General features: G+C 33.2%; 3 protein-coding genes across 3 annotated transcripts; 2 read left to right on the plus strand and 1 right to left on the minus strand.

Annotated features, from left to right (window-relative positions):
- The first annotated feature begins 1,396 nt into the window (after positions 1–1,396).
- Positions 1,397–5,054, plus strand: LOC139892311 (probable 1-acyl-sn-glycerol-3-phosphate acyltransferase 5). The gene is made up of 4 exons (XM_071875369.1): positions 1,397–1,479; positions 2,749–3,490; positions 3,589–3,719; positions 4,449–5,054. The coding sequence occupies exons 2-4, from the start codon at positions 2,910–2,912 to the stop codon at positions 4,889–4,891; spliced, it is 1,155 nt and encodes a 384-aa protein (XP_071731470.1). The 5' UTR covers positions 1,397–1,479; positions 2,749–2,909; the 3' UTR covers positions 4,892–5,054.
- Positions 5,055–11,482: 6,428 nt separating this feature from the next.
- Positions 11,483–12,577, plus strand: LOC139889157 (pathogenesis-related thaumatin-like protein 3.5). The gene is made up of 2 exons (XM_071872121.1): positions 11,483–11,537; positions 11,874–12,577. The coding sequence occupies exons 1-2, from the start codon at positions 11,483–11,485 to the stop codon at positions 12,575–12,577; spliced, it is 759 nt and encodes a 252-aa protein (XP_071728222.1).
- Positions 12,578–14,217: 1,640 nt separating this feature from the next.
- LOC139892312 (uncharacterized) lies at positions 14,218–17,969 on the minus strand. Its single transcript, XM_071875370.1, has 6 exons — positions 17,741–17,969; positions 16,377–16,503; positions 15,735–15,877; positions 15,573–15,635; positions 15,370–15,438; positions 14,218–14,517 (listed from the first exon to the last, which is right to left on the minus strand). Exons 1-6 carry the CDS (start codon positions 17,942–17,944, stop codon positions 14,446–14,448), a joined length of 678 nt encoding a protein of 225 aa, XP_071731471.1. The 5' UTR covers positions 17,945–17,969; the 3' UTR covers positions 14,218–14,445.
- Positions 17,970–27,666: the final 9,697 nt, after the last annotated feature.

Raw genomic sequence — 27,666 nt, forward strand, 5'->3', positions numbered from 1 at the left:
TCTGCATCTCGGAAGCTTCAGAAAGTAATTTATATAAATGGTCCCTAAATATTCCCTTACATGCACTGTTTATTCAACTAACTTTTTAACTGTCAGCTTTGTTACTTTTAAGTTTTAAATATTCTCTGATTAAAAGAGCTTTACAAAATTAAAAGAATTACCTATATATATATATATATATATATATATATATATATATATATATATATATATATATATATATATATATATATATATATAGTATATGTTAACATCAAAAACTATTTACTCAAAAAATGAAAAATAAAACATTAAATATAGTTTATGTATGTATTTGAGTGATCAGTTAACGAGAGTTTATCGACAATTAAACTCATTTTTTAGAAGTTTAAATAAACATTAAGCATATACCATTGTATGAAAGAAATTGTTTTTGCTTTATAATTGTATAAAAAAAATGAAAGAAAATTTATTAGAACTATAACTTGGTTCCAAAAAAGTTTGAGGTATTTATTTGGCGGGCTAGGAAAAAGAGACTTCCCGTGTTGTTGGAATTAGATAAACGGGGTGTCGACCTTCATACCGTCCATTGTCCGATTTGTGACGACGGTTTGGAGTCGGTTGACACTCCCTTATTCTTTGTAATCATGCTTTTGAAGTTTGAAGTAAAGTGTATGATTGGTGGGGCCTAAATGGCGTCTCAAATTTAAGTGATGGTGAAGCTTTTCGTGGGAACAATACCCTTGCGATGACATCCATAGGTTCGAAAATTTGGCAAGCGGCAGAGTAGACGTGTGCGTATCTCATATGAAAAAATCGTAATAAAAAAGTATTCAAAAACAAATGTTGGAACACACCATTTGCACTTTGTGAAATTCAAGTGAAAAGTTATGAGTGAGTTACGAAGAGGTGTAAAAAAGTAGTTATTGGGTGGCATAGTTGGCTTCATAACCCGCAAGAGATTATTACATAATCGCGATCTTTGTATTTTTAGGATTCTAGCTTAGGATCCTAGTATATTTTCGTGATCTTGTACAGTTTGTGCAGATCTTCGGCTAGTTGCTTCATTTGCTTCTAGCCCTCCTTGTACATTCGTTTTGAGTATTAATATGATGCTTTTCCAAAATAAAAAATAAAAAATAAAAAAATAAAAAAATTCAAACTCATAAAATATAAACTCTTAAAATAACTTATTTGAACTAGTCTTTAAATTAAGTTAATAGCTTTTGAGATTATGACTTAACATTAAATTAGTAATGAATGAATGGAATATTACGACATAAACTGTGGATGAGAAATGTCAATAGACAAAACCTAAGGGCAATATATAGTAATTTTTTGTATAGTCTAAGGACCAATTTGTAAGTTAGTCGTGAATGGGTACTGTTGTATTGTCTCCCTCCCACAAAAAACAGAACAAAATATTTGACTCTCGATTCAATTCAAAACACGTATATTCCTCATACAAAATTAATCATCTTGTATCCTTCATTTAATTCGGTATGTATTCCTAAGTGCCGTTTTCATACGCCTATATGTATAAAACTTTTTTGTATTATGATTTGTTTACTCGATCTTTAAATTCTTATCTTTTAGTCAATTACCCTAGATTTACTTTACAATTATTGTTTGTGTTCATAGCTTTCTTTGAAATTCATACATCTATTAACTTTAATGAAACATATGATGTAAAAATCTTTGCTTTAATTTCATCGCTATTATGTTGAATTTTGTTGTATGTTTCTTTATTGATGGAATTAAGATTGTATTTTTCTTCAATTTTAAGAAATTTTTAAGTTTGTGTATATAGATATTGATTTAGATTTAAGCAAATGGGGACCATGTTGAGAAAATTTTGAAAGATTGTTACTTTGTTAGTATTTGAATAAGTTGAGATATCGTTACATGTAATATTAGAAATATACAATACAATTACTTTATAATGGTCTAGTTTGTGGGTACTACAGAGCAAGGTAGGTTAGTATGTACTACTATGTAGCTATAAATGGCTATTCGAGGACGACATCTTAAGTTTACTTTACTTAGTACATTGTTTGGTAGTCATATCAAGTAGTCTCAACTAATTTTCGGTTTCTAATAATTCACATATTCCAAATTAGGATAGGACCCCATTAAGAATGGTAGTTGAAGTCCTAGTAGTAGTAGTAGTAGTAGTAGTACGAATGCTTACAATGCTTAAGTTTTAATAATCCCAAGGTAGTACAACTTATTCGTAAGAAAAGGGCTTACATAGGGTATATTTGTTGAAACTAGTTGGTAGCTGAAATTGGAAGCTTATAGCAGAAATTGGTAGCGGTATAGCTTATATTATTTTAAAATCAGTGCTAATTGTTTTGACTAAACGAAAATTCACATGTTGAATCTAAATTTGTACAGAGTTTTTTGTAATGTAATAGATTTCTTGCTATTTGTATATGGTACAAACATGTTGAGGTAACTTGCTTGTTTTTTTACTCTTTTTGTGAATCTCCTTCTTTTTTTTAACAATATAAAAATTCTAGGATTAGTTTCCAATTGTTAGTTCAATACGCATTGAAAGTAGATCGTAAGATCTGCTCAATCAGATTCAGAATCTGTATCAATTGTAACTCTTTTGGATCTTCAGATCTACTTAATTTATATTTCTATTTTACGCCGAAAAAAAGGCTAGGTCATATGCTTCGAATGTCATTTATGATTTATAGCCTCTCTGATATTGATTTATGACTATTATAATTGACTGAGAGTTGCTGTATCTTTTGTTAACAGCTAATTAAGCTCCAGTCTGAATTCACACCTATGCCGTATCAGATTTTTGTCATAGCCTAGTTTTGTTTTGGGCATGTAGATCTGTCGATACTCTAAAATCGACAGATACTTGCCAGCTGCAGCTGCAAAAAGTCGTACATTTCGAGCTAAAATCGAGAAAGATGGAAGCTTGCCAGCCCCTAAACTCGGACATAAACGGCGGATTAAAAAAACAATACTCGTTGACTCCACTAAGGCTTTTAAGGGGTCTGGCATGCTTATTTGTTTACCTTTCAACCGCCTTCATGTTTATGGTTTATTTTAGCCCCGTGATTGCCGTTTTTCTACGTCTTTTTAGCGTACATTATAGCAGAAAGTCTGCATCGTTCCTTTTCGGTTTATGGCTAGCTTTATGGCCCTTCTTGTTTGAAAAGATCAACAAGACAAAAGTTATTTTTTCTGGTGAATTTGTTCCCGAAAGAGAACGTGTATTAATTATCGCTAATCATCGAACTGAAGTCGATTGGATGTACTTATGGGATCTTGCATTGAGAAAGGGTAGTTTAGGGTTTATCAAATATGTACTTAAAAGCAGCTTGATGAAGTTACCGATATTCGGTTGGGCGTTTCATGTTTTTGAGTTCATTTCAGTTGAAAGAAAATGGGAAGTAGATGAAACCATCATGCGTAAAATGCTCTCGACTTTTACTGATCCCGTGGACCCGTTATGGCTCGCTGTTTTCCCCGAGGGAACCGATTTTACGTAATTCCTTAAAAAAAATATTGGTTATATATTGAAATTAAGTGTTTATTATAGTACGAATTGCCGTTGTTGATAACTTGTGTGCACTTTATATGCAGAGAAAAAAAGTGCATAAAAAGTCAACAATATGCTGCAGAAAATGAATTGCCTGTACTCAAGAATGTGCTGCTTCCCAAAACAAGAGGTTTCTATTCTTGTGTCGAAATCCTACGTGGCTCCCTCGATGCAGGTAAAATATTTACTCGTATCCACTCAAGGTTGCGAAAATCACTACTCGGGGAGTACTCTGTCGGGACTTTTTAGGGAGTACTCGGATGTTGACCAAGTTTGATTTTGACCGATTTGACCTGGTTTTGACCAATTTTCACTGATTTTCCGAGTAATCTTGACATTGGACGATTTTCCGAGTAATCCCGAGTTTTGGCCAAGTTTGACTGAGTTTGACCGAGTACTCCCCTAGATGTGTATCTGCTTATTGCTTATTTTTACAACATATGAGCAAAAACAAACACCCTTTTGAAAACTGCTTATCTACTTATTTGTTAAGAAATAATAAATACTTAAAATTGCTTATTTTATAAACAAAAAAGCTCTTACAAATATGCTTCTGATAGTGATAAACTTATTATTTGACAATTAAATTATAAGATAATACACAACAACAACAACAACAACAAAACCCAATACCACATAAGTGGTGTATGGGGGAGGTGCGATGTAGACAATCCTTCCTCTATCCGAGAATAAAGACAAGTCATTTTCTCCACTCAGAGTGAAAACAAATTTCAAAAGTAGAGAAACTCATTCCTCTCTATTCGACGGATAGAGATTCCGGCCAATAAGTAGGAAAAAAAAATTATAAGATAATATGTAAGTCAAATATGTGTATCGAAACATTAGAAACTGATTACTGTGCTTGTTATGTTCTAACATTTTTTTGTTATTTTGTTGTTCTCAGTGTATGATGTGACAATAGCATACAAGAATCGGTGCCCAACTTTCATGGACAATGTTTTCGGTGTTGAACCTTCAGAAGTTCACGTCCACGTTCGACGCATTGTTCTTGAAAACATCCCATCTTCAGAAATCGAGTGCAACACGTGGTTATTAAATACGTTTCATCTTAAAGATCAACTGCTTTCAGATTTCATCGCTCAAGGCCATTTTCCGAATCAAGGAACAGAAGGAGATCTTTCAACTATCAAATGCTTGCTAAATTGTGTGCTAGTGATTGCTATTACTTTTGTTTTTGCATACCTTACGTTTTTCTCATCGATCTGGTTCAAAGTATACGTCGTTCTGTCTTGTGTATACCTTTCTTGTGCAACTGCATATAATTTTCGGCCTACACCAATTCTTGAATATGTAAAGGGATTGTTATCTGGAAAGAAATCGTCTTAGAAGCAGATGAAGTTTATTGCTACAGAACAGAAGATGATTGATTTTTTAAAGAATAAATTCTTGTAAAAATTGATTAATGTACATTTTAAATTTTGTTTGATTGTAAATTTGGATGGATTGAGCTAACTGATGATTCAGTGAATACCTTCTATTCTTCCTGCTTTGGGACTTCATGATATTCAGTCTCTTACATTTTTTTATTTTTTTTTTTGGTTATCCTAAAGTCTTTTGCTTTTAGCATGTTTTGAGTTTATTGTGTTGAATTCAGTTCTGCTACACAAAATTATTGATTGTCATTCAGTGGTGGAACTTGTAGATATCAATATGGGGGCGAAAATAATAACATGGGAGAGAGTAGCATATACAAAAATTGCCCATAAAATTTATCAATATCATACTAAAAGGAATTTCGCAGGTAGAGCGGGTACCCCTCTTGGCCTTCTACCTTCAACCGTTGTTCTCGTCTGAATGATGCTTATTTGCATCGGTTGATTCGGAATGCTTAAAATTCATTTCATTGTGTTGGTTTTTATATTAAGGGGAATATAAGTTCTCTTTTTCATTCAAACATGAAAAGTTCAAATTTCAAAAAAGACCTAAAAATGTCAACTTTTTTGATAATTCATACCTAAAAATGTAGAAACTTTGAATATTCTATGGTATAATTTGTCTTATATTTTCTAACTGTATCACCAAATTCACCCGTCCATTCTTGTCTTTAACCAACGGCCAAGTGGCCAACCGCGAATATTATCTGTTTTTTTTTTCGCATTAAGTTCTGAATGTAAGTCATCGCTTTAGATATATAACATATGTCCAGAATAAATCATATTGAATAATTTACTACTGGGAAATTGGTCGAAATGCCCCATATTCGAAAGTGTTTAACAGTATGCCCCTGAAATTTCAAAATTGCAATAATGTCCCCGACCACGCATCACGCACCACGCACGATGCGTGTAGCTTGGAGTGTAGTGGTGATGAGGGTGGTGATGGCAATGAACGAGGAAGTGGCGGTGATGATGGTATTGAGCCAAAATCTATATATTGATGTGTAAAATAGATAAGATCAAGAACGTTTAAAATTTGGGTCTAGTTCGGGACTAATTTTCCCCTTTAGAATCAAGAACGTTTAAAGACATAAAATCTGATAATGAAAATAGAAAATCAGAAAAAATGTGAGAAAATCATATCCTGAATATCCGAGCTTGCCACCCAACACGCACCACGCACGAACCAACACGCATTGTGTGTGGCGCGGTTTCGTGATGTGTGTTGTGTGACGCCCCGTACAAAACCATCGTGTACGATTCGTCAACAACAGGATCTTTACACGGTTGAATACTACATGCTGTTTGAAAACCAGTTTGCATTCATAAAAAGATAGCGTTTTACAAAAGATAACATGTCGTAAGACTTATTACAAACCATTGTTCCAAAATAACATAAGTTTACGAATGCAAAACATAAGTTTCATAATTTGAGACATCTCTAGCAATGCAGCGGATAACTAGTACAGTAGGTCCATAACAGCAATTCAATAACAGCATGACAGCAAGTGAAACAGCATGACATCAAGTCTAAAAGCGGAAGCAATAAACCTCTAGGCACCTGAGAAATACACGCTTAAAAAGTCAACACGAATGTTGGTGAGCTATAGTTTAAGTTGTAATAGTAACGTAAGATAGGCCACGAGATTTCAGTGCTGCAACAGCGTATCAAAACAGTATGAAAAGTATATGCATAACCGTGGGCACCCGGTAACTAGACTTAACGTTTATAACCCCCTGAAAGTACACTTGGCGAGTGCGTATGTTCACGAAGTATTAAACACCCGTTAAATGCTAGCGCGACTAGCCCGAGTGGGGATGTCAAACCCTATGGATCCATATCTAAGATTCGCGTTCACCGGTTCAAAAACCAATGACTAAACGTTACCGTGCTAAGGGGAAAGTTTATGCCGTTGTATAACCCACACACATATAAAGTTTAAGTACTCGTGCCTAGTATGTAAAACGTAAAAGCACATGTATTCTTAGTCCCAAAAATAGTAAAAGTGGTAAAAAGGGATGCTATAACTCACACTGATAAAAGCGGTAAAGTCGGTAATGAAAGTACGCAGGTAGTAAGTCGGTCCGAAAGGTCGTCAACCTAAATCAAATGTTACTAGGTCAATAGGTTGTCTTTATAAATTCTAATAGTGCATAAAATAAGTTTAAGTGTCATCATCATCATCATTCATCATCATAAAAGCTAAGTAAGTTTGACGAGAATAGAGATCGAAACAATAGGCTGACTTCGGTCAGCTGATACGACCTCTACGTAAATCGAAAAGACGCATGGTCAGTGGCTATGGCTCCGTATATGAGTCCCCTAACATCTGACCAATTTTCAGAACCTAAATCATCTTCGTTTGACCGTGGCGACGGTTTAAGTGCGAGTAGGTCAGAAATTTCAGCACAACGTTAATAGGGTGTAGTGACTATCGGAGGGCCATAAATCCTAAACCGTAACTCGGATTAAGACGAGGCCTAAACGGAATATCATCTACTCGAACCGAACTAATTGAAAATCAACTTTCCAGTAGCTCAAGTGGTCTGATCAGATACGAAAATCAGTGGACAAGTGCTCCGGTGGGGTTCTTGGTGCTTGATGCTCATCACGGTTCTCATCCTTGATGCTTGTAGCTTCAAGTGTACAACTCATTGATGGTTTAGCATCATTTTTGACCAAGATTCACCATCAATACACAATATGTTAAGACCAAGTAAGAACACAACTCATTCATGAGTCTTAGATGGATGATGAACCAAGGTTACATCATATCCTTAGTCTTAACACAATTTCAATTCACAATAACAACTAAAGTTACAAACTTTACATTAATTCAACAAGTAATAGCACAATCTAAGTCAAATAAGGTGATGGAACCCTAAGCTAGAGAGCTTGGATCCATTTCACACAAGTTACAAGGTTGCAAAGCTAGAAAGCTTGAACCTTTAAGTGTTCTTGAAGATCTTGAAGCATAAAGCTTGGATCTTTAAGATATATGAAGATAACAAACACAAGTTTGAATCTTTTTCACAAAACAACATGATCAAAGCAAAAAGAACTTAGATCTAACAAAAAGATATGAAGATCCAAGCTAGAAAGCTTGCATCTTGTTTGTTCTTGAAGATCTTGAAGCATAAAGCTTGGATCTTGAAGATGCATGAAGATTACAAACAAAAGTTTGAATCTTTATCATAAAATAGAAAGATTAAAGTATAAAAGAAGTAGATCTACAAAAGATATGAAGATTCAAGCTAAAAAGCTTGAATCTTCCATGTTCTTGAAAGATTCATGCTTGAATCAACAAGATATAAGTAAGATCAAAGCTAGAAGGAACTTGATCTTCCACATAATGATGATGATGTACACGAATTTAAGAAGAAAAGAGGAAGGAAAAGAAAAACTTACAAGCTAGGAAAGAAAGAAATAATAAGTGTGTGAAAAGCCAAAATGATCAAGTGTTGGAATGAGGGACTAAAGGCTAGTATTTATAGGCAAATGAAGATCACATGGATTGATGAGGTGGCCAAGACCATGGTGGTGGTGGTGGACGGCATTAGAGGGGGGAGGGGGAGACAAAAACTTGCTTTTTGGCTAATGGTGTCTAAAGTGTGTCCTTTTGCTAGAATTTTATGTAACATTTAGATAAACCTTATCCATTATGCTAGTATGACTCATTAATTAATTTATTTATTATTTATTTATTATTATGGACCACTAGTAATAATACTTGGGCTAATTAATTGGGTCACTAGCTAGAGTAGGGTGGGCTTGAGGCCAACAAGGTAGAAAGTCCAACAAGACTAACTATTGGGCTTTAGCAATTAAATAAATAAAATTAAGAATCCAAAAGCCCAGGTAATTATTATTAGAAAATAATAATTAATATTTCGCAGTCCAAAAGTTCCGGTTCCGACAAAAGTCAAACGTGCGCGCAGTCCGCGGTTTATTCGTAACGGCAAGTAACACAAACGGTTATAAAGCATCCAATGGACAAGTTAAGCATTCTACATACCCCAGGGCACGTTTTTAAGTATATATGAATATAAAACACGTGTGCCAAGGTTCCGGAGTAATAAAGTAACACAGTACGCACAAATACGCAGTTTCGCTAAAATACAAGGCATAAAAGCAAGTCGAAAAAGTCGGGTCGTTACATGTTGGGTGGTATGATTGTAAAATCGGCAAAGATGCTCGGTGACACGCGCCAAGCACGAGCTAGCACGTATCATGTATGGTGCTTGATGCGTGGTCAGAAGGTATTTTTGCAATTACGTTTGTTTGAGGGAATATTGTTAAAACACTTTTCGAATTGAGAGCATGTTGACCAATCTCTCTTTACTAGTATTTATTTTATATGTTAAAACGTTTAAATTGCAGGAAAAAAAAACAAAGTTCTATATGAATATATTTTAGTATATACTCGCCAAGTGTAGTAGTGTTCATTATTTGGTTTGAAACCGTTTAACCTGAATACCAAACCAGAAAAAAATAAACCGAATTTAATAAACGGTTTTCAGATCGAGCAAAACCGAAATCAAATTTGAATTCGGTTTTCGATTTTGAAAATTCTGAATTTGGTTTAACCGAAAACCGAATTAAAAAACCGAATTCCGATACTAGCATATCAATTTATATATTAAGTTATTACTAATTGTATAACTAATTGTATATATGTACCACATATGATTTTTGAGTACATATTTCAACTTTTCTAGTCAAATTGTATTTAGTTAGAATTGAAATCCTATTTAAATCCTCTATTTCACGTTTTCATTAATTTCTTTCACTACACACCATTAAACGTAACCATTTAAGTCCTATCTTTTGTTCAAGTCGATCATTCTTTACTCTCTAATATCTCTTAATAAAGTTATTTATTTTTTGAATCCTTTTTAAGGCCAATTATCAATTTAACGAAATATGTGTCTATCATATAATTTTGCATATTTTATAGCTACGTGTGTTGTTGAAGGAGTTTATGATGAAATTTCATTTTCATTTTTTTTTTTTAATTGAAACTGAACCGAAAACCAAATTCAAAAGTCAAAACCGAACCGAAACCGAACCGAAACCGAACCAAATTAAATTCAGTTTTCGGTTTGGTTTTAGAAGTTAAAACGAATAAACCGAATCGATTAAATCGAAAACCGAACCGATGAACACTTCTAGCTAAGTGAAAAACAAATGGGCCTTATTCTTAATATATTCATCAGCGGGTCTAAGTAGGCCCAAAAGTTCATTAAAGTAAAGTAAAGTAAACAAGCCCGAGCATCAAATTTAATCCGCATGAGGAATGGTCACTAAACATTATTAACACCATAAACCCAATCATACCCAAGTAGTTACGATAGACTTACAAATAGAAGTTCACTAAATATATGGAAACGGTATTTATATGCTTCAATAGGATAAAGTGGTAAACTGTTTCATCGTATATGTAGTCACACATATGAAAATCGTATTAAGCGTTGTGCGGCTAAAAAAGTGTGTTAAGGCCCATTCTGCGCATTATTTTATGCGCAATCAGCAAGATTTGTCAAGATTATTGTGCAGGCGCGAGTTCAGGAAAAACTATAAAATAGAGAGATTCGACTTTCATTTGAGGGTTGTTGAACTTGGATTTTTGGAGAGAGTATTATTACAAGTTTTCATAATTGTTCATTGAACGTTCGTACATCAAATTCAAGGTAAATAAAAGGCATAGTGATTGATGGTTTAAAATGATATTTCGAACCAAAGACGGTCATAAGGTCTTCAAAAAATAAAATGTAGTTTAACTTGCCATTTTTCGTATTACTTTCGAAGTTTTTGGATGTGAAAGCATATAGAGTACAGTAATATATTGTGGTGTATGATTAGCATTTAAAAAAACATTGGCGTTTATAACTTTAAAAGTTTTGGGATGTCAAGCATATCAAGGGAAGCAAAAAAGAATATTTAAGGTCTTGTTATCGTCACACAACTTTGCAACGAAACAGTAATACTTTTTACTTTTGACCTTGTAAAGGTCTCTTTACAAATACTAGTTGGTAAAAAGATACATTTTCCAGTTCATTGCAGTTATTAATGGAAGGCTAAGTTAACCAAAAATGGTATGCAGAATTGCAAGTCTAATTTAGATCAGACAATTCTTTATTTTCTTCAAAAAAATTTACATATAAACGGTCATGTTAGTTGTATGTGTTCTCTTAATGATCCAAATATACACATTTTGCTAACTAATTTAAAACTCCTAACGAGTGATTGGTGTGCTATAATCGTGTTTATGATAACTTTTAGTTTACGAAGTTATTATTAGTGATACTCCGTAGTTAATTGAGACTTGAACTCCTAACTTGTTAATTGATTAATTAGTCTAACAAAGTCATGGAAAATAATTTACAGTATACGAGTAATTTTTTTTTTTTTTTTGAAAAGCAGAATAATTTACAGTATAATAAACTGTCACAAACCTAATTACAAACCCCCCACTCTCCCACTATCAATCTAACACATATACACAATCTTTTCGTGGCTACTTCATCTTCACCTTCTTCAATGGCAATCATTATCAGAACTAGCTTCTATCTTCTTCTCACTATCCTCCTTTCAGGTATTCAATATCTGCATTTGATCACTCTGTTTTACTTTCTAATGTCTAATTACACTTTTATACAATATAATGCACTTAATTACCTGTTAATATCTGCAAATCGTTAATCATGTTCTTATACACAGCTATTATCAATGAAAATTTCATCATTATATCAATCATTCATCATGTTGTTGTATACACAGCTGAAGTAGCTTTGTAATCTGATTCGCTATTTACGCAACATAATTAGGTTTAGGTAACATAATCTATATGCAAGTATACGTATAACAATAATATATATCGATATTCACGTTGAGGTACAGATCGAATTGAATGTAATTCGTGTGATTGCAGGTGATGACGTCACAGCTACGGTGTTTACGTTACAAAATAGTTGTAGCTATACAGTTTGGCCGGGAACACTTTCCGGCAATGCCGGAATAGTGATAGGAGAAGGCGGTTTCTCACTGTCACCAGGCGGTACTGTTCAATTACCGGTTATTCCAGGCTGGTCGGGCCGGTTTTGGGCCCGAACCGGTTGCACATTCGACGAATTCGGTAACGGAAAGTGCGAAACCGGCGATTGCGGTAGCACGCTTAAATGCAATGGAGGTGGTGCACCGCCGGTTTCATTAGCGGAATTCACAATCGGCGGTGGTATTAGTAACAGCGATAAGGACTTTTATGACGTCAGCCTCGTCGACGGTTACAACGTCGGTATTGGAATTAAACCTTCCGGTGGCGCCGGTGACTGTCAGTACGCCGGATGTATTGCGGATTTGAATGTTAATTGTCCGGCGGAGTTACGAGTGGTTGACGGGAACGGTGCGGTGGTGGCGTGTAAAAGCGCGTGTGACGCGTTTAATGTACCGGAGTTTTGTTGTACCGGAGAACATGCAACCCCTGCCACGTGTGCACCGACGCAATTTTCGGTTATGTTTAAAGCAGCGTGTCCTGGTGCGTATAGTTATGCGTATGATGATGCGTCTAGTACTTTTACTTGTTCCGGGTCGGACTACTTGATTACATTTTGTCCAAGTAATAGTGGTGGATTTTAATTACGGATATTTGAATTTTTAAAGAAATATCATTGAGATTGAAGATTTGTGTTTTTAGTTAAGAGATGAATCTAGTTTTTGAAACAAGGATCAATATATACCTTCTGATTAGTTTATGTTAAATGTTAAATTTGGTACATGTACTTTAATATAAAACTATCATATTGTTAGTACCCATTTCCGTTCAATATGTTCGGGTTCAATTGTTCCATTAGTGTGTTTCGAAGTTACAGTATTATTTTGGATTATCACACTAATTGTTGATTTTGTGTATTAATCAATCAATAATTCCAAGATCACGTCATTTTTAAGACTCGGAAGTTAGTATTTAGGGTTCCTGTCTTACACAAGACAATATGCAAATGTGTGTATGTGTGGTGCCATTATGTATCAGTACTGCATGATATCAGTTTTAGTTCAGTTTTGCAGTTTTATTGTTGATATTACATCGATATAACAATTAAGAAGATTAGCCTCATGGTAGACTGCGCGGCTCTCGGTTCTTGAGCATGTTAGTGGATTAGGCGCCAGTTGAAAGAGCTCCTCGAAGTGTTACAACTGTGTAGTCAACATGTAAAGTTTGACTGAGGGAGTATTAGACTATTAATTTTAGAAATGAAATTATCTACCGACCAATAATACTATTATTCTTGCAGTGTCTTGTTTTTATAAATTCATTTATTTATAAGCTTATTTGTGAAATCAATATCCAAACTTTATGTCCAAATGAAGGAATCTGCATACCCTCTAATCCATGCTGACTACACTTCTTCTCCAATCTCCATGATCTTTTCTTAAAGTAATCTTGAGTAATTAGCCATTGATTTCTTGCTTTTATGGGTTTATTTTTTTTAACAATGTTGAGTAACTTCATCCTTGGAAATCCTTTAAAGCTAGTGCACTTTTTTTTGTTGTTGCAAAAGCATGTGTATCTGCAGGGACAAAGCTAGTGCACTTTGAGCCAGACTTTTCCTTTACAATAAACTTGAAAAGACAGAGGGGGCGCAAAAATAACAAAAAACTGCTCTATAATTTACTTCAAAAAATTGACTTCATCACACCTAAACCTGTGCATCGACCTTTGTCGCTGAAAAGTGTTTGGTCCGAGCATTTGAGCAATCTAGTGATGCACCATAATGGAAATTACAATTTATTCCTATAGAACATCTAGGAACAAGATGATTGAATTGCAAATATCGACAAATTCTTGCAGAGTCCAAAGAAATGAAAATAGGGATCGCATTTAAAAAATTAAGTATTAACAGAAATACTGCTCTTGTTTTGTGTCACTGATAGGAAGAAATAACAAGGTCTTATCCTGAAGACGAAGTAAAAGGGATTATCATCAAAAAAAAAAAATAAGTCATCAACAATTTAGGCTGTGATGGCATGACACGTCTTCCAGCATGCTTACTCGTTTGACCAGTAAGAAACACTCGAAAAATATTAGGCAGTTTTATACATAAGCCTTTCATCATGGGCATTAAGGGGTCGCAACGTGTTAGTACAATTTGGGCTGGGATGGGGTGACCCGTCTTAAGCAGAAGATGGCGTTGGGTACCTTTTAACATGTACAGCGACAACATAGACAAAAGAAAACTAGTGAAAATGAGATCAAAATGGCTTGAAAACAACGACAATGCCATGCATTTTTAGAGCCAACAATGGCAAGGATGTTGCAGGTGTTTGTTTTTAGACTTGCTCTACATATTATATATCTACAAAATAAAGCTACCAAAACCCATGACAGAGTCACAAGACAAAATTACAAGGAGGCAGCATTAGCTTAAATAAGTATCTGTTAGTCAAGTCAAAGTCAACAATCAACAATATATCCGCGTTTCTGTCGAGTTTGAGAGATTCATCAATCATTTGCATACCATCTTGAGCTTCTTTGCAGCTTGTGCAAACCCCACGATCACCTGCAACTCGTCCAATTTCTTGACACAACACCACATATCTTTGTTAGTTTTCACTTATTTTGTACAGAACGCATACACTAACCATAACCATAACCATAACCATTTTGTTTAAAAGAATGGGCAAACAAAATTATCAGGGCAATTTTTGTAAATCAAAAGGATCGGCGAAAAATGTTGGGAAATCAAGGCAATCCAACACAACCTTTTTCACATTTGGCAACAATTATCTGTTTCGACCCAACAGATAAAAAGGACCAGGTTGCCACCTATAGTCCCACTGTGGGACTAACGGGTCAAATAATTAAACGGGTCCAAATGGGTCTGGTTGGGTAATGTGTCGAAACGGGTCATGGGTCAAATGGGTCCAACGGGTTATATAACATTTATTATATTGTTTTAGTTTATTATTATCTACACAGTATAACAACTGATATAACCATGAATGCTTTCATAAATGTTATTGATGAAACTTATTATACTTGACCCATTTGACCCATTCACAGACACAGACCTCTCTATTAATTGAGCTTTAGAAATTGATACTCATTCAACCTGTTCTTTTATACATGTTGTATAAGACCCAATATGTTGAAGGAAAGCCCATTGGACCTTTTTTAAATTTTGGTTCACACTGCGAGACCTAGTTTTTTTCAAGACCCAATTGATCCGAAAGCTTGACCTAATTGACCCAAATTTGATCCAGCTATAGTCCCACACCAGTTGAGCCCCCTAGTAGGGAGTAGGAACATTATACTAAGACCAACCCTGGTCTATATTTTCGGGTTCTTTTGCCAATCATTAGCAAAAAAAGAAACTCGGAAATATATCGAACATAACAACATCAAGAAGCTAGTCAAAGATAGTAAATACCTGCGACATGAAATGCTTTTGAACAATATCAACAAGCTCCTCCTTTGATGGATTAGGAAATGCATCTGCCTATACATCAAACAATAATAACTTTGTTGTCACAAACCGACACACAAACACAACTTCCATATACAAAAAAAAAAAGCAAACAGAAAAAATAATAATATGCAACAGTGTAATGCCGATATTATATCGTTTCTCACAAGATTGAAGTGTCGCCAATATCTTCGTAAGGCTGCCATCTCAAGTTTGCTCAGATCAACCTTCTGAAAACAGTACACGTAAACAAATCACTTTTAATAGAATAACTGATAACAATTGATAATTGATGATAAATGCATATACTTTTTGGAAAGTTTGCATACCACGGACCCACGAGAAGTGGTAAAGGAGGTCTTAGGTTGTGAGTCACAAGAAAAAGACCGGCTAACGGTCTTATGTGCTGCCGACCCATTCGATTTATGCGGGCGGTGCCTCGATCGATGCGACTTTTGGGTATCATCAGATGCTGATAACATGGATAAAATTACAAAGACACAATTATTAATGGAGATGGTGGGTCCATATTGACACAACACAACATTATAATTATAATGGAATGCATAATAGAGTTTCTAGCAGTAGTTAAAAAGTTAAAGTATAACCATGTGGCTAAGGCATCCAATGTAAAATACTGTAACAGCTAAAAGAGTACCTGCCATGCAAAAAGACACTTTTGCCATTGAAAAATTACCAAAACTTTCAATTTTTTTGGTTTCAAAGATTTGTAAAAATTTACCAAAATATTCAAATTTTTGGTTTCAAGATTTCTTACACATAATTCTATAACAAGGCTACATGTTTACTTTTTAATAATTCTTAAAAAAAAAATAAGAATCTGAAATGAAATGGGTCTTGTCATTGTTTTATACCACCAACATGTTCGAAATTATGATACTTTGAGTTTGTTAGCTCAAAATGTATACAAACCAATAATTTTTGAACTTAATTAAGAATGCATTACTAACCTGGATCAGATACATTCCAATGTACGTTTTCAAATTCAAGATCATCGTCTTCTTCATTACCAGTTGGAGCTTCAATCACACTTAGTGCATTCCTTTGCAGCTTCACCTCTATTCCGTTCGTGAGCACCTAAAAACAGTCGATAACACGGTCAAATGAAAATTACCCAAAAAAAATGATAGAAGATGAACAAATTGTTTCATGATTTCAAAGCAATGTGAAGGTCAACACAGCATTTTTGCAGAAAAGAAATTCAATTATTCTTATATTATATATTTATATATTTATATTTATATTCCCGCTAACGTGTAAATACAAATATAAAAGCTTTATTTCATAGTTAGCTGGAAAGATAATAGATTAATGAGAGAAAGGCACACAGAGGGTATGTCAAGTGCCAAACAAAGTCTTAAATTATACTCTAACACAATTAGTGTGACTATAGATCAACTTTTTTTTTTGTGAAATTGCAGCTCATATTTTTAAATATTATTAAAATTAAAATATGGAATTCTAACATAAATGAACTAAATGGGTTTATGATTTACTAGATAATTTTAAACAGATTTTGATTTTGATGTGGAATGACAAAATGACCAGAGACATAAATAATAAATAGATGGACACATAATTATAGTTAAAATCATAATTATTATTATAATTATAATTATTACAATTATAATTAGTTATGACTTATAATAACTAGAACAAACTGAATAGAAAGATTAATGAATAACCAAGAACATTAATTACCATCATCCATGGTAAGTTACATAACAATATTAAAATTTATCAATCAATCCAAGTAAAATCAAAGAATAGATCAAGACATGACTAATAATTGAAAGCTTGCTTACTAAAAGTCAAAAGATAATCATAATTTTATTAAAATAGTAAGAGTAATATACATCTTAATCTAGCTTTTCTTTTAATCACTTTATTAAGATTAAGATAAAAGCTGCAAAAATGAAGGATGTTCTTTAAACTCAAACATGGGGGAACAAAAACCCTAATTCTCTAAATTAAATATTCATAAGAACCCACAAAATTACAATTTGAATCACATGCAGTACACCAGAAATAGCATCTAGAGTCAATAAATATTAATTAATCTTTCAAATTAAACAAACATTGTTTAAGAAAAAATAAATAAACAAGAATGAGAACCCTGTTAATTTCCTTATAGATCCACTTAAACTAATCATCATTTATCATTCATATATTCATTTATACTCAATATTTCAAAATTATCCAACTTTTAAGAAACAAACTTTTAAAAAATGATTTAAACGCCCAATTCAATACACTAAAATCCACATAAATCATCACATCACATTATCAAATAAAAATAAAAATAAAAAATTACCAGCCAATGCCAACCGCCAAGACCAACAGCTTTCTTAACAACACCTTGTAACCCGACAAGAACAGATTTTGTTCTGTTGTTTCCAGTAACAACCACCTTAGTATGACGTGGCAGTACGGACAATTCTTCTTCACTACTATCACCACCACAACCACCATTACTCACATCAATTTCTTCCATTACTTCCTCTTGTTGCAGCTGCATTATACGTACAACTTATGTATCTGTCTATCTACAAATATATGAGAGTTGAATTATGAATTTATGAATATACATAAAATGCAACTGAAAGATCAATTGGTGTGTAAAAGAAATTGAAAATTGATGTCATTTTGAGGATGTAAGCAAAATTAGATAAAAACAAATTTGGGTTTTTTTTTCAGTGTGTGAAAAAACACATGAGAGAGTGATTGTGTGTTGTTTTTTTCTTATGAATCCCGGAAAGATGGGATTGACGAATGAGAAAGTGACACGTCTGAAGAGAGAGAAGTGGTTTTACGGTGACGTGATGTTAATAATGCAATACTGCTTAGCGGTTTTTATGGGTTGTGTGTATGTATCAACTTTTGACTCTTTGACTACTGTTGGTTTAAAGATAGTGGGATAACTGGTTGAATTACGGAAATACCCTTCATATGAAAACAATTGGAATTTTATTTTTCCTTCTTGTTTCTTTTATAAAGAAAACGACAATACGAAACAGAAAATCTCCTAGGTAATAGGCTTAAAGAAACTGTCTTTGCTTTGCCGATTTCAAAGTATTTGTAATGGGAGAGGCTTTTTGAAATTTTTATTTTAGTTTGGTGAACTATGTAGACGTGATTAGGGATCTCACACCAACGTACACTCGATTTAAAGGCGAAAACACTTGAACAAGCTTTAATCGAATAAACTTAAGCGTTCGGAATCGATATATCAAACCTAAACTAGGTTAGATCGACACCTAAAGTTATTTTTCGTGTTGAGTATGTTGGAGACCGAAAATCAGAGAGATTCATTAGCTAGGGTTTGTGCAAAGTGTGTAACATCCCAATATAACCCGTATCACATAGTTATAGTATCTGCAGCGACACTCGATCGACATACTATGTCTGTCGGTCCACTGTCTCCCTCAGTCGACCATTAGTCAACTTCCACCGAATTATCCATGTATACCGAAGCTTATGTCGGTCGATGGTGAGTCTGTTTAACTTTGGATTCAAACTTTAACAATCTCGTTACTTAACACACGATTATCATAGTAACATAATCAGACAATAAGAGTCAATGTACAATTACTATAATCCTCAGTAGCAAATGACTGAAATAAGCGAATAATACGATTGAAACCAGGGATTTACATTTATGCATCAACAAACTTAGACCTAGTTCTAACAAACTCAAAAGTCTTCAGTCATTTCATCATCAAACTTCAAACGCATCTGTAACCATGTTATTCAAACAACAAACTTTAGCGACTCGAGCAAACTGCTCTGCTTGAACACGGTTGACTTCCCAATACAGCATCCGGTTGTAGTATGGAGTGAAGATATTAGCCTCACAACAATTTCTCAGCCAGACTAGATCTAAAACCCTGATAACCTCCTGATTTTCCTTCCCGCCTTTATCCGACACTAAGACAGCCTCCTTAGAGCGGTCATCATAATACCACCAACAAAATCTTGAACTAAAGTTCCATGACAACTTCTTCGGTGGTACCTCATTCATAGTCTCCGCGGCCTTAAACTTAACAATCTTCTTCAATTTTCTCGTGGTTAGATTAGTTCGATAACTAATCTCAGGAAATTACGGCCGAAATAAAATTCTCGGATCTAAATGCAATTCTGATGTTTTCTGTATAAAATCAAACAAATTACTATACTCACAGTACAACATCTTCAAACTCGATATTTGCATGAACTAAAAATAAGGGAGTGACTTGAATTGATACGAATATCTAATGCAATCAACACCAAATTCTTTCTTCATCGAATACCCATCAAGTTCCTTAATATATGCCAGTCTAGGATCTTTCCTTTAGCTGAAAGTGTCTTATTCCTTTCAATAAACCTTAAATACTTTGGCTTCAACTCCGGCTTCTCACAATATTTCCTTATCCTCGGCAATATTCTCCATTCAACTTCTAAATCTTCAAATTTTTCGTTATTTATCTTGACCGGCAAGAAAACGTCCGGCAAAACTTCAGACATTTCTTTCTCTTCACATATTATGTTCAACACCTCTCCACCAAACTTAAAATACTCAGCAAAACTCGGGAAAATCCTCGTTGTTAGCATTCTAATATAATGGATAATCTTCCTTAGTAGTTTCTTCAAATTCAATATCATCACAATCTTCATCACTTACGCTTGTAGGAGCCTCCTCATTAGTTGACACGTCCTCGAGAAGAGGTATGTGTGTCAGCTAATACACTCTTTTCTTGACGCATCAGATCGTCCTGCTCCTCTCTAGTATATCGTGGAGGATCTCCCCCTCCTCTAAATCGTCAATTACAACAGAATGTTTTAGTTCATCATACATAGTAAGAAATTAATGTAAAGTATAAGCAACATTAAGAAGATCTACTTAAAGTGGATTATCTTCAGTTCCTTTCGCCACGACAAGCTAAGCTATAGACAACGAACCTTCATAATACTCCCCTTGATCATCAAAATCACCATAACCCTCTTCATCATCTTTCACAACCTCGATATACTTGAATTTAACATCTAACTCATTAACCTTCATCTAGCTCTTCTATGGAATTAGTAGTTGTAACAATTGTTGTACTCTGACTATCAATACGTCATGTAAGAGCTAGGACTTCCTTGTCCACCTTACAATCAACTCTCCAAATTCATTAACTTGACGTGTATCAAGATCAGATATTTTCGCTATCTTATCATCCGTGGCTTTAACCTCTCTCTAAAGCTTCTCAATCTTCTCTTCAAATTCAAACTCAACTTTCATCTTTTGTTAATCAACTATAACCCTCATAACCATACTGCTAAGAGCATTCATAGTTGCAGCAGTTGGCGCATATTGATCAACAGTTGGTGTCATTGCTGATGATGGTAGTGGTGGTTGATTTTGTTGTTGAAAAGTCCCGTTCATATTGATTATAAACGTTCCATATTAATTGATTTCGTTGCGAGGTTTTGACCTCTATATGAGACGTTTTTCAAAGACTGCATTCATTTTTAAAACAACCATAACCTTTATTTTATCAATAAAGGTTTTAAAAATATTACGTAGATTATCAAATAATGATAATCTAAAATATACTGTTTACACACGACCATTACATAATGGTTTACAATAGAAATATATTACATCGACATATGTTTCTTGAATGCAGTTTTTATACAATATCATACAAACATGACTCCAAATCTTGTCCTTATTTTAGTATGCAACAGCGGAAGCTCTTAGTATTCACCTGAGAATAAACATGCTTTAAACGTCAACAAAAATGTTGGTGAGTTATAGGTTTAACCTATATATATATATATATATATATATATATATATATATATATATATATATATATATATATATATATATATATATATATATATATATATATATATATATATATATATATATATATATCAAATCGTAATAATAGACCACAAGATTTCATATTTCAATACACATCCCATACATAGAGATAAAAATCATTCATATGGTGAACACCTGGTAACCGACATTAACAAGATGCATATATAAGAATATCCCCATCATTCCGGGACACCCTTCGGATATGATATAAATTTTGAAGTACTAAAGCATCCGGTACTTTGGATGGGGTTTGTTAGGCCCAATAGATCTATCTTTAGGATTCGCGTCAATTAGGTTGTCTGTTCCCTAATTCTTAGATTACCAGACTTAATAAAAAGGGGGCATATTCAATTTCGATAATTCAACCATAGAATGTAGTTTCACGTACTTGTGTCTATTTTGTAAATCATTTATAAAACCTGCATGTATTCTCATCCCAAAAATATTAGATTTTAAAAGTGGGACTATAACTCACTTTCACAGATATTTCCTTCCTCGGAAATAAGACTTGGCCACGGACCGATTCACGAACCTATACAAATATGTACATATATATATCAAAGTATGATCAAAATATAATTACAACCATTTTTATTATGTTTTAAAGATTTGAGTGTATTAAGTTAGCTGTCCTCGTTAATAACCTACAACTAGTTGTCCACAGTTAGATGTACAGAAATAAATCGATATATATTATCTTGAATCAATCCACGACCCAGTGTATACATGTCTCAGGCTAGATCACAACTCAAAGTATATATATTTTTGGAATCAACCTCAACCCTGTATAGCTAACTGCAACATTACTGCATATAGAGTGTCTATGGTTGTTCCAAATAATATATATACATGGGTCGATATGATATGTCAAAACATTTGCATACGTGTCTATGGTATCCCAAGATTACATAATATATTAGAATACATATATAATACAATATAAGTTAGCTAGGATATGATTTGTATAGATTTGTTAAACATTTCCCGTAGCTAAAAAGATCAAAAATATCCAATCTTGTTTTACCAATAACTTCTTCATTTTAAATCCGTTTTGAGTGAATCAAATTGCTATGGTTTCATATTGAACTCTATTTTATGAATCTAAACAGAAAAAGTATAGGTTTATAGTCGGAAATATAAGTTACAAGTCATTTTTGTAAAGGTAGTCATTTCAGTCGAAAGAACGACGTCTAGATGACCATTTTAGAAAACATACTTTCACTTTGAGTTTAACCTTGATTTTTGGATATAGTTTCATGTTCATATGAAAAATTATTTTCCCAGAAGAATAACTTTTAAATCAAAGTTTATCATAGTTTTTAATTATCCAAACCAAAGCAGCCCCCGGTTTCACTACGACTGCGTATATCCGATTTTATGGTGTTCATCGTGTTTTCAGGTTTTAAATCATTAAGTTAGCATATCATATAGATATAGAACATGTGTTTAGTTGATTTTAAAAGTCAAGTTAGAAGAATTAACTTTTGTTTGCGAACAAGTTTAGAATTAACTAAACTATGTTCTAGTGATTACAAGTTTAAACCTTCGAATAAGATAGCTTTATATGTATGAATCGAATGATGTTATGAACATCATTACTACCTCAAGTTTTCTAGATAAAACTACTGGAAATGAGAAAATGGATCTAGCTTCAAAGGATCCTTGGATGGCTTGAAAGTTCTTGAAGCAGAATCATGACACGAAAACAGTTCAAGTAAGATTTTCACTCGAAACAAGATTGTTATAGTTGCAGAAATTGAATCAAAGTTTGAATATGAATATTACCTTGAATTAGAAAGATAACCTACTGTAAATAACAAAGGTTTCTTGATCTTAGATGATTACTTGGAATGGATTAGAAAGCTTGGAAGTAGATTTGCAAACTTAGAAGTATTCTTGATTTTTATGAAACTATACTTATGAAATTTATGAAGAACACTTAGAACTTGAAGATAGAACTTGAGAGAGATCACTTAGATGAAGAAAATTGAAGAATTAAAGTGTTTGTATGTGTTTTTTGTCGTTGGTATATGGATTAGATATAAAGGATATGTAATTTTGTTTTCATGTAAATAAGTCATGAATGATTTCTCATATTTTTGTAATTTTATGAGATATTTCATGCTAGTTGCCAAATGATGGTTCCTACATATGTTAGGTGACTCACATGGACTGCTAAGAGTTGATTATTGGAGTGTATATACCAATAGTACATACATCTAAAAGCTATGTATTGTACGAGTACGAATACGGGTGCATACGAGTAGAATTGTTGATGAAACTGAACGAGGATGTAATTGTAAGCATTTTTGTTAAGTAGAAGTACTTTGATATGTGTCTTGAAGTCTTTCAAAAGTGTAAGAATACATATCAAAACACAACATGTATATACATTTTAACTGAGTCGTTAAGTCATCGTTAGTAGTTACATGTAAATGTTGTTTTGAAACCTTTAGGTTAACGATCTTGTTAAATGTTGTTAACCCAATGTTTATTATATCTAATGAGATGTTAAATTATTATATTATCATGATATTATGATATATTAATATATCTTAATATGATATATATACATTTAAATGTCGTTACAACGATAATCGTTACATATATGTCTCGTTTCGAAATCCTTAAGTTAGTAGTCTTGTTTTTACATATGTAGTTCATTGTTAATATACATAATGACATGTTTACTTATCATTTATCATGATTAAACATAGTGTAATAATATCTTAATATGATTCATATGTAATTAGTAAGACGTTGTTATAACGATAATCGTTATATATATCGTTTCGAGTTTCTTAATTCAATAAACACAATTTTATGTATATAAATCATTGTTAAAATACCTACTGAGATACATACTTATCATAATATCATGTTAACTATATATATAATCATATATATGTCATCATATAGTTTTTACAAGTTTTAACGTTCGTGAATCACCGGTCAACTTGGGTGGTCAATTGTCTATATGAAACCTATTTCAATTAATCAAGTCTTAACAAGTTTGATTGCTTAACACGTTGGAAACATTTAGTCATGTAAATATCAATCTCAATTAATATATATAAACATGGAAAAGTTCGGGTCACTACAGTTGTAGTTGTAATGAGGGTTGTTGTGGTGGTTGTGACTGAGGCCCACATTGAGTCCTAGATACAGTGTATGCACGTTCAGTATTGGAATGTAACAACCCAACCCAATAACCAACCAAAACTGTAAACAATTTTTTTATTATTATTCAGTTTAGGTGCGCGGCGCGCACAGGCTCATTCAGCTTCTGTCCGAATCTGTCATTTTTCAAATAAAGATCACCCACTTCCTGACATATTTAGGCGAAACGCTTTTCACAACATGTTATTGACGTGTGCAGCAGCGTATACGAAATAGTTATATTTTTACTACGAAATACTCTTAAATACGATACAATTTTACACAGTTATTTATTTATTTATTGAATGGAATATACCTAAACCTTGCTACAACACTTATAGGCAGTGCACCTAATCGTACAGTAGTGTAGTTTTTAGTAAGTCCAGTTCGTTCCACAGGGAGCTAGCCAAGTTTAACGCTATATTTTTTTAAACTATATTTGTATATATATATATATATATATATATATATATATATATATATATATATATATATAAAAGTAGTATTATTATTATACAAGGGGTTTTTTACCGTTTAATGACCAGTTTGTCGATTTTATGTCTTAAGTCGCAATTAAAACCTAATGTAAAATATTAAATATAAATACAACTTAATTTAAAGCGTAAAGTAAATAACGATAATAAAAGTGCGATAAATAAAATGACGATAAATAAAATTGCGATAATTAAAAAGTACGATAATTAAAAGTGCAATAAATAAAATGACAGTAAATAAAAGTGCGATGAAATATGAAATAAAGGAATTATGCTTATTTAAACTTCCGTAATCATGATGTTTGACGTGTTAATTTTAATTTATTACCATGGGTTAATTGTCCTTTGTCCTGGATTATTCGATATGTCCATCTGATTTTTGTCCATAACAGTCCATCAGTCATAAATATAAAGTGCGAGTGTCCTCATCAAATTATTCTTATACCCGAAGTCAAATATTCCAACTAATTGGGGACTTAAACTGTAACAACGTCTTAACACTTTGTTTAATAATTACACCAGGATATCGAATGCGTGTAACCCAAGGTTTTAATACTTTGTTAACAATTACGCCAAGTGTCCTTGTACGTAATCCACCCCTGTTTTAATGAGTCCATTGACTATTAATTCATTCCCGTGTCCGGTCAAATGAACGATTATTAGTACTTATAAATATCCCGCCCATCGTGTCCGATCGAATGTATGTGGTTATTTATAGATACGTCCAATTGTAAATATCTATATTAAATTAACGAATTATCATTCAGTTAAACAAATATAAAGCCCATTAATAGTCCATAGTCCAATTTTCACAAGTGTCGGTCTTTTGTCCAAACCCCAATTATGGTACAAAGCCCAATAACCCCGTCTTTAATATTTAGTCCAACATCACGATTACTTCGATTTAAATAAGCATAATAATAACTTAGCTACGAGACATTAATTTAAAAAGATTGAACATAACTTACAATGATTAATAGTAGCGTAGCATTACACGGACAGAATTTCGACTTACACACTTACAACATTCGCTAACATAACCTTATTATTATTAATCTTAAATTAAAATTATAAATATATATATATATATATATATATATATATATATATATATATATATATATATATATATATATATATATATATATATATATATCGTAGAGAGTGAGAGAGATTGAATATTGTGTATTAAATTCGGCCAGAAACTGCGAAATTTATAGGACCTGACCTGCTACAGGCTACCATGCGATCACATGGTTTTAAGCCTTCCTGGCCATGCGATCGCATGGCCTGCTTTTCCAGCTCACAATGATTCCAAAAACGTGGGTTGCTGCGTATTAATATATTATATAATATAATATATATAATTTTATATAATTTTATATATATTATATTATATTCTTGTGCATCGTTGACTTGTAATTTTAGGTCCTTACGCCGCGCGTTGATAGTTGGTTCATGTCCCGGTTCCGGATTTTCGAACGTCCTTTCGTATGATTTAATATTTTGTACTTTGCTTTCCGAGGCTCGTACTCTTGTAACTTTTAGACGTTTCTTATCAATAAATTGAACCACTTGAATTGTATTTTGCACTTTTTAGCTTTTTGGTCGTTTGCGTCTTCAAATCATCGAATCTGTCTTTTGTCTTCACCTTTTATTATTTAAACGAATATCACTTGTAAATAGAACAATTGCAACCAAAAGCTTGTCTTTCTTGAAGGATAATGCTATGAAATATATGTTCGTTTTTAGCATTATCAAATATTTCCACACTTGAGCATTGCTTGTCCTCAAGCAATATAGTCTTGAAATAAAAACATACTTGAATCACTTCTTTATTCTTCACACTTTGTACATCAGTGATTTCTATACGGCGGTATGAACAATGATAGTAACGTTGTGGTTTACAGTCTCACATGACTATAAAAATTTAGATCCTTTAAGGAAATTGGATCTTTATGAAAACATTTGATCTTTTTGAAAATTCAATCTAGCTTTTACCCTAGATAAGTTTTTCGGAATAACCCTTCACCGGTGTTTGCAAATTGTTTTTGTGGGTTTTGTGGGTTTCAGAATTGAAAATTTTAGCTCAAAACTTGCGGTTTTGTGTCACCCACTTGCTAACCTTGTATTAGAAAAGCAACACGTCCAGTATACTTGTTCCTTATATTACCTTTCGGTAAACTACCGTCCGGTTGTAAAGGAAAGCGTTGAACAAGCAACTGTTGAGGCAATGTCCCGTGACATGCTTTTGATTATGGTCTATAACGTGTCAGATGCAATTACTATCCTTTGTAGGAGCAATAGTAAAGATCACCCTATAATTTTTTCAGTCTGGCACAAGGTCCTGTCTTCGACCATGCTATGCAACCACCATTCTTACGGTTGACACCCGATTTGGTTCAGGTGACCTAATGAATTCTGGTGAATTCTTAGGATTTTACGTTCAATGGTAATGAACGCATTGAAAATGGGTTTTCAGAAAACAAATCGGTTTGTAATTTGTTCAAAATATTTTCTCGTTCAAGCTCGAGTTTAGATATCATTGAATTCCATGAGTTTGAATTCTCAATCTTTATGGTCAATCTCAAGGATTGAGTACTATCAGTCTTAAAAGCTGATTTTTGATCTTTAAGGAGATTATCCTTTCTGGGGACCTGATTCATTAGTCTTATAAGCTAATTTGCACGGTGCCCCCCCCATTGTATGAGACAGATCCTCTCATTGTTAGGA

The sequence above is a fragment of the Rutidosis leptorrhynchoides genome, chromosome 2, assembly GCF_046630445.1.
Source record: "Rutidosis leptorrhynchoides isolate AG116_Rl617_1_P2 chromosome 2, CSIRO_AGI_Rlap_v1, whole genome shotgun sequence".
Lineage (NCBI taxonomy): Eukaryota > Viridiplantae > Streptophyta > Magnoliopsida > Asterales > Asteraceae > Rutidosis > Rutidosis leptorrhynchoides.

Excerpts from the sequence above, each read along its gene's own strand:
- LOC139889157 (XM_071872121.1), top strand. The coding sequence starts at position 11,483 with ATGGCAATCATTATCAGAACTAGCTTCTATCTTCTTCTCACTATCCTC. Across the intron at positions 11,538-11,873 it reads TCTCACTATCCTCCTTTCAG|GTGATGACGTCACAGCTACG; the intron begins GTATTCAATATC and ends GTGTGATTGCAG.
- LOC139892312 (XM_071875370.1), bottom strand. The coding sequence starts at position 17,944 with ATGCAGCTGCAACAAGAGGAAGTAATGGAAGAAATTGATGTGAGTAAT. Across the intron at positions 15,878-16,376 it reads TTGGAATGTATCTGATCCAG|CATCTGATGATACCCAAAAG; the intron begins GTTAGTAATGCA and ends CCATGTTATCAG. Across the intron at positions 15,439-15,572 it reads ATTGGCGACACTTCAATCTT|GCAGATGCATTTCCTAATCC; the intron begins GTGAGAAACGAT and ends TTTGATGTATAG.
- LOC139892311 (XM_071875369.1), top strand. The coding sequence starts at position 2,910 with ATGGAAGCTTGCCAGCCCCTAAACTCGGACATAAACGGCGGATTAAAA. Across the intron at positions 3,491-3,588 it reads CCCGAGGGAACCGATTTTAC|AGAAAAAAAGTGCATAAAAA; the intron begins GTAATTCCTTAA and ends CTTTATATGCAG. Across the intron at positions 3,720-4,448 it reads ACGTGGCTCCCTCGATGCAG|TGTATGATGTGACAATAGCA; the intron begins GTAAAATATTTA and ends TGTTGTTCTCAG.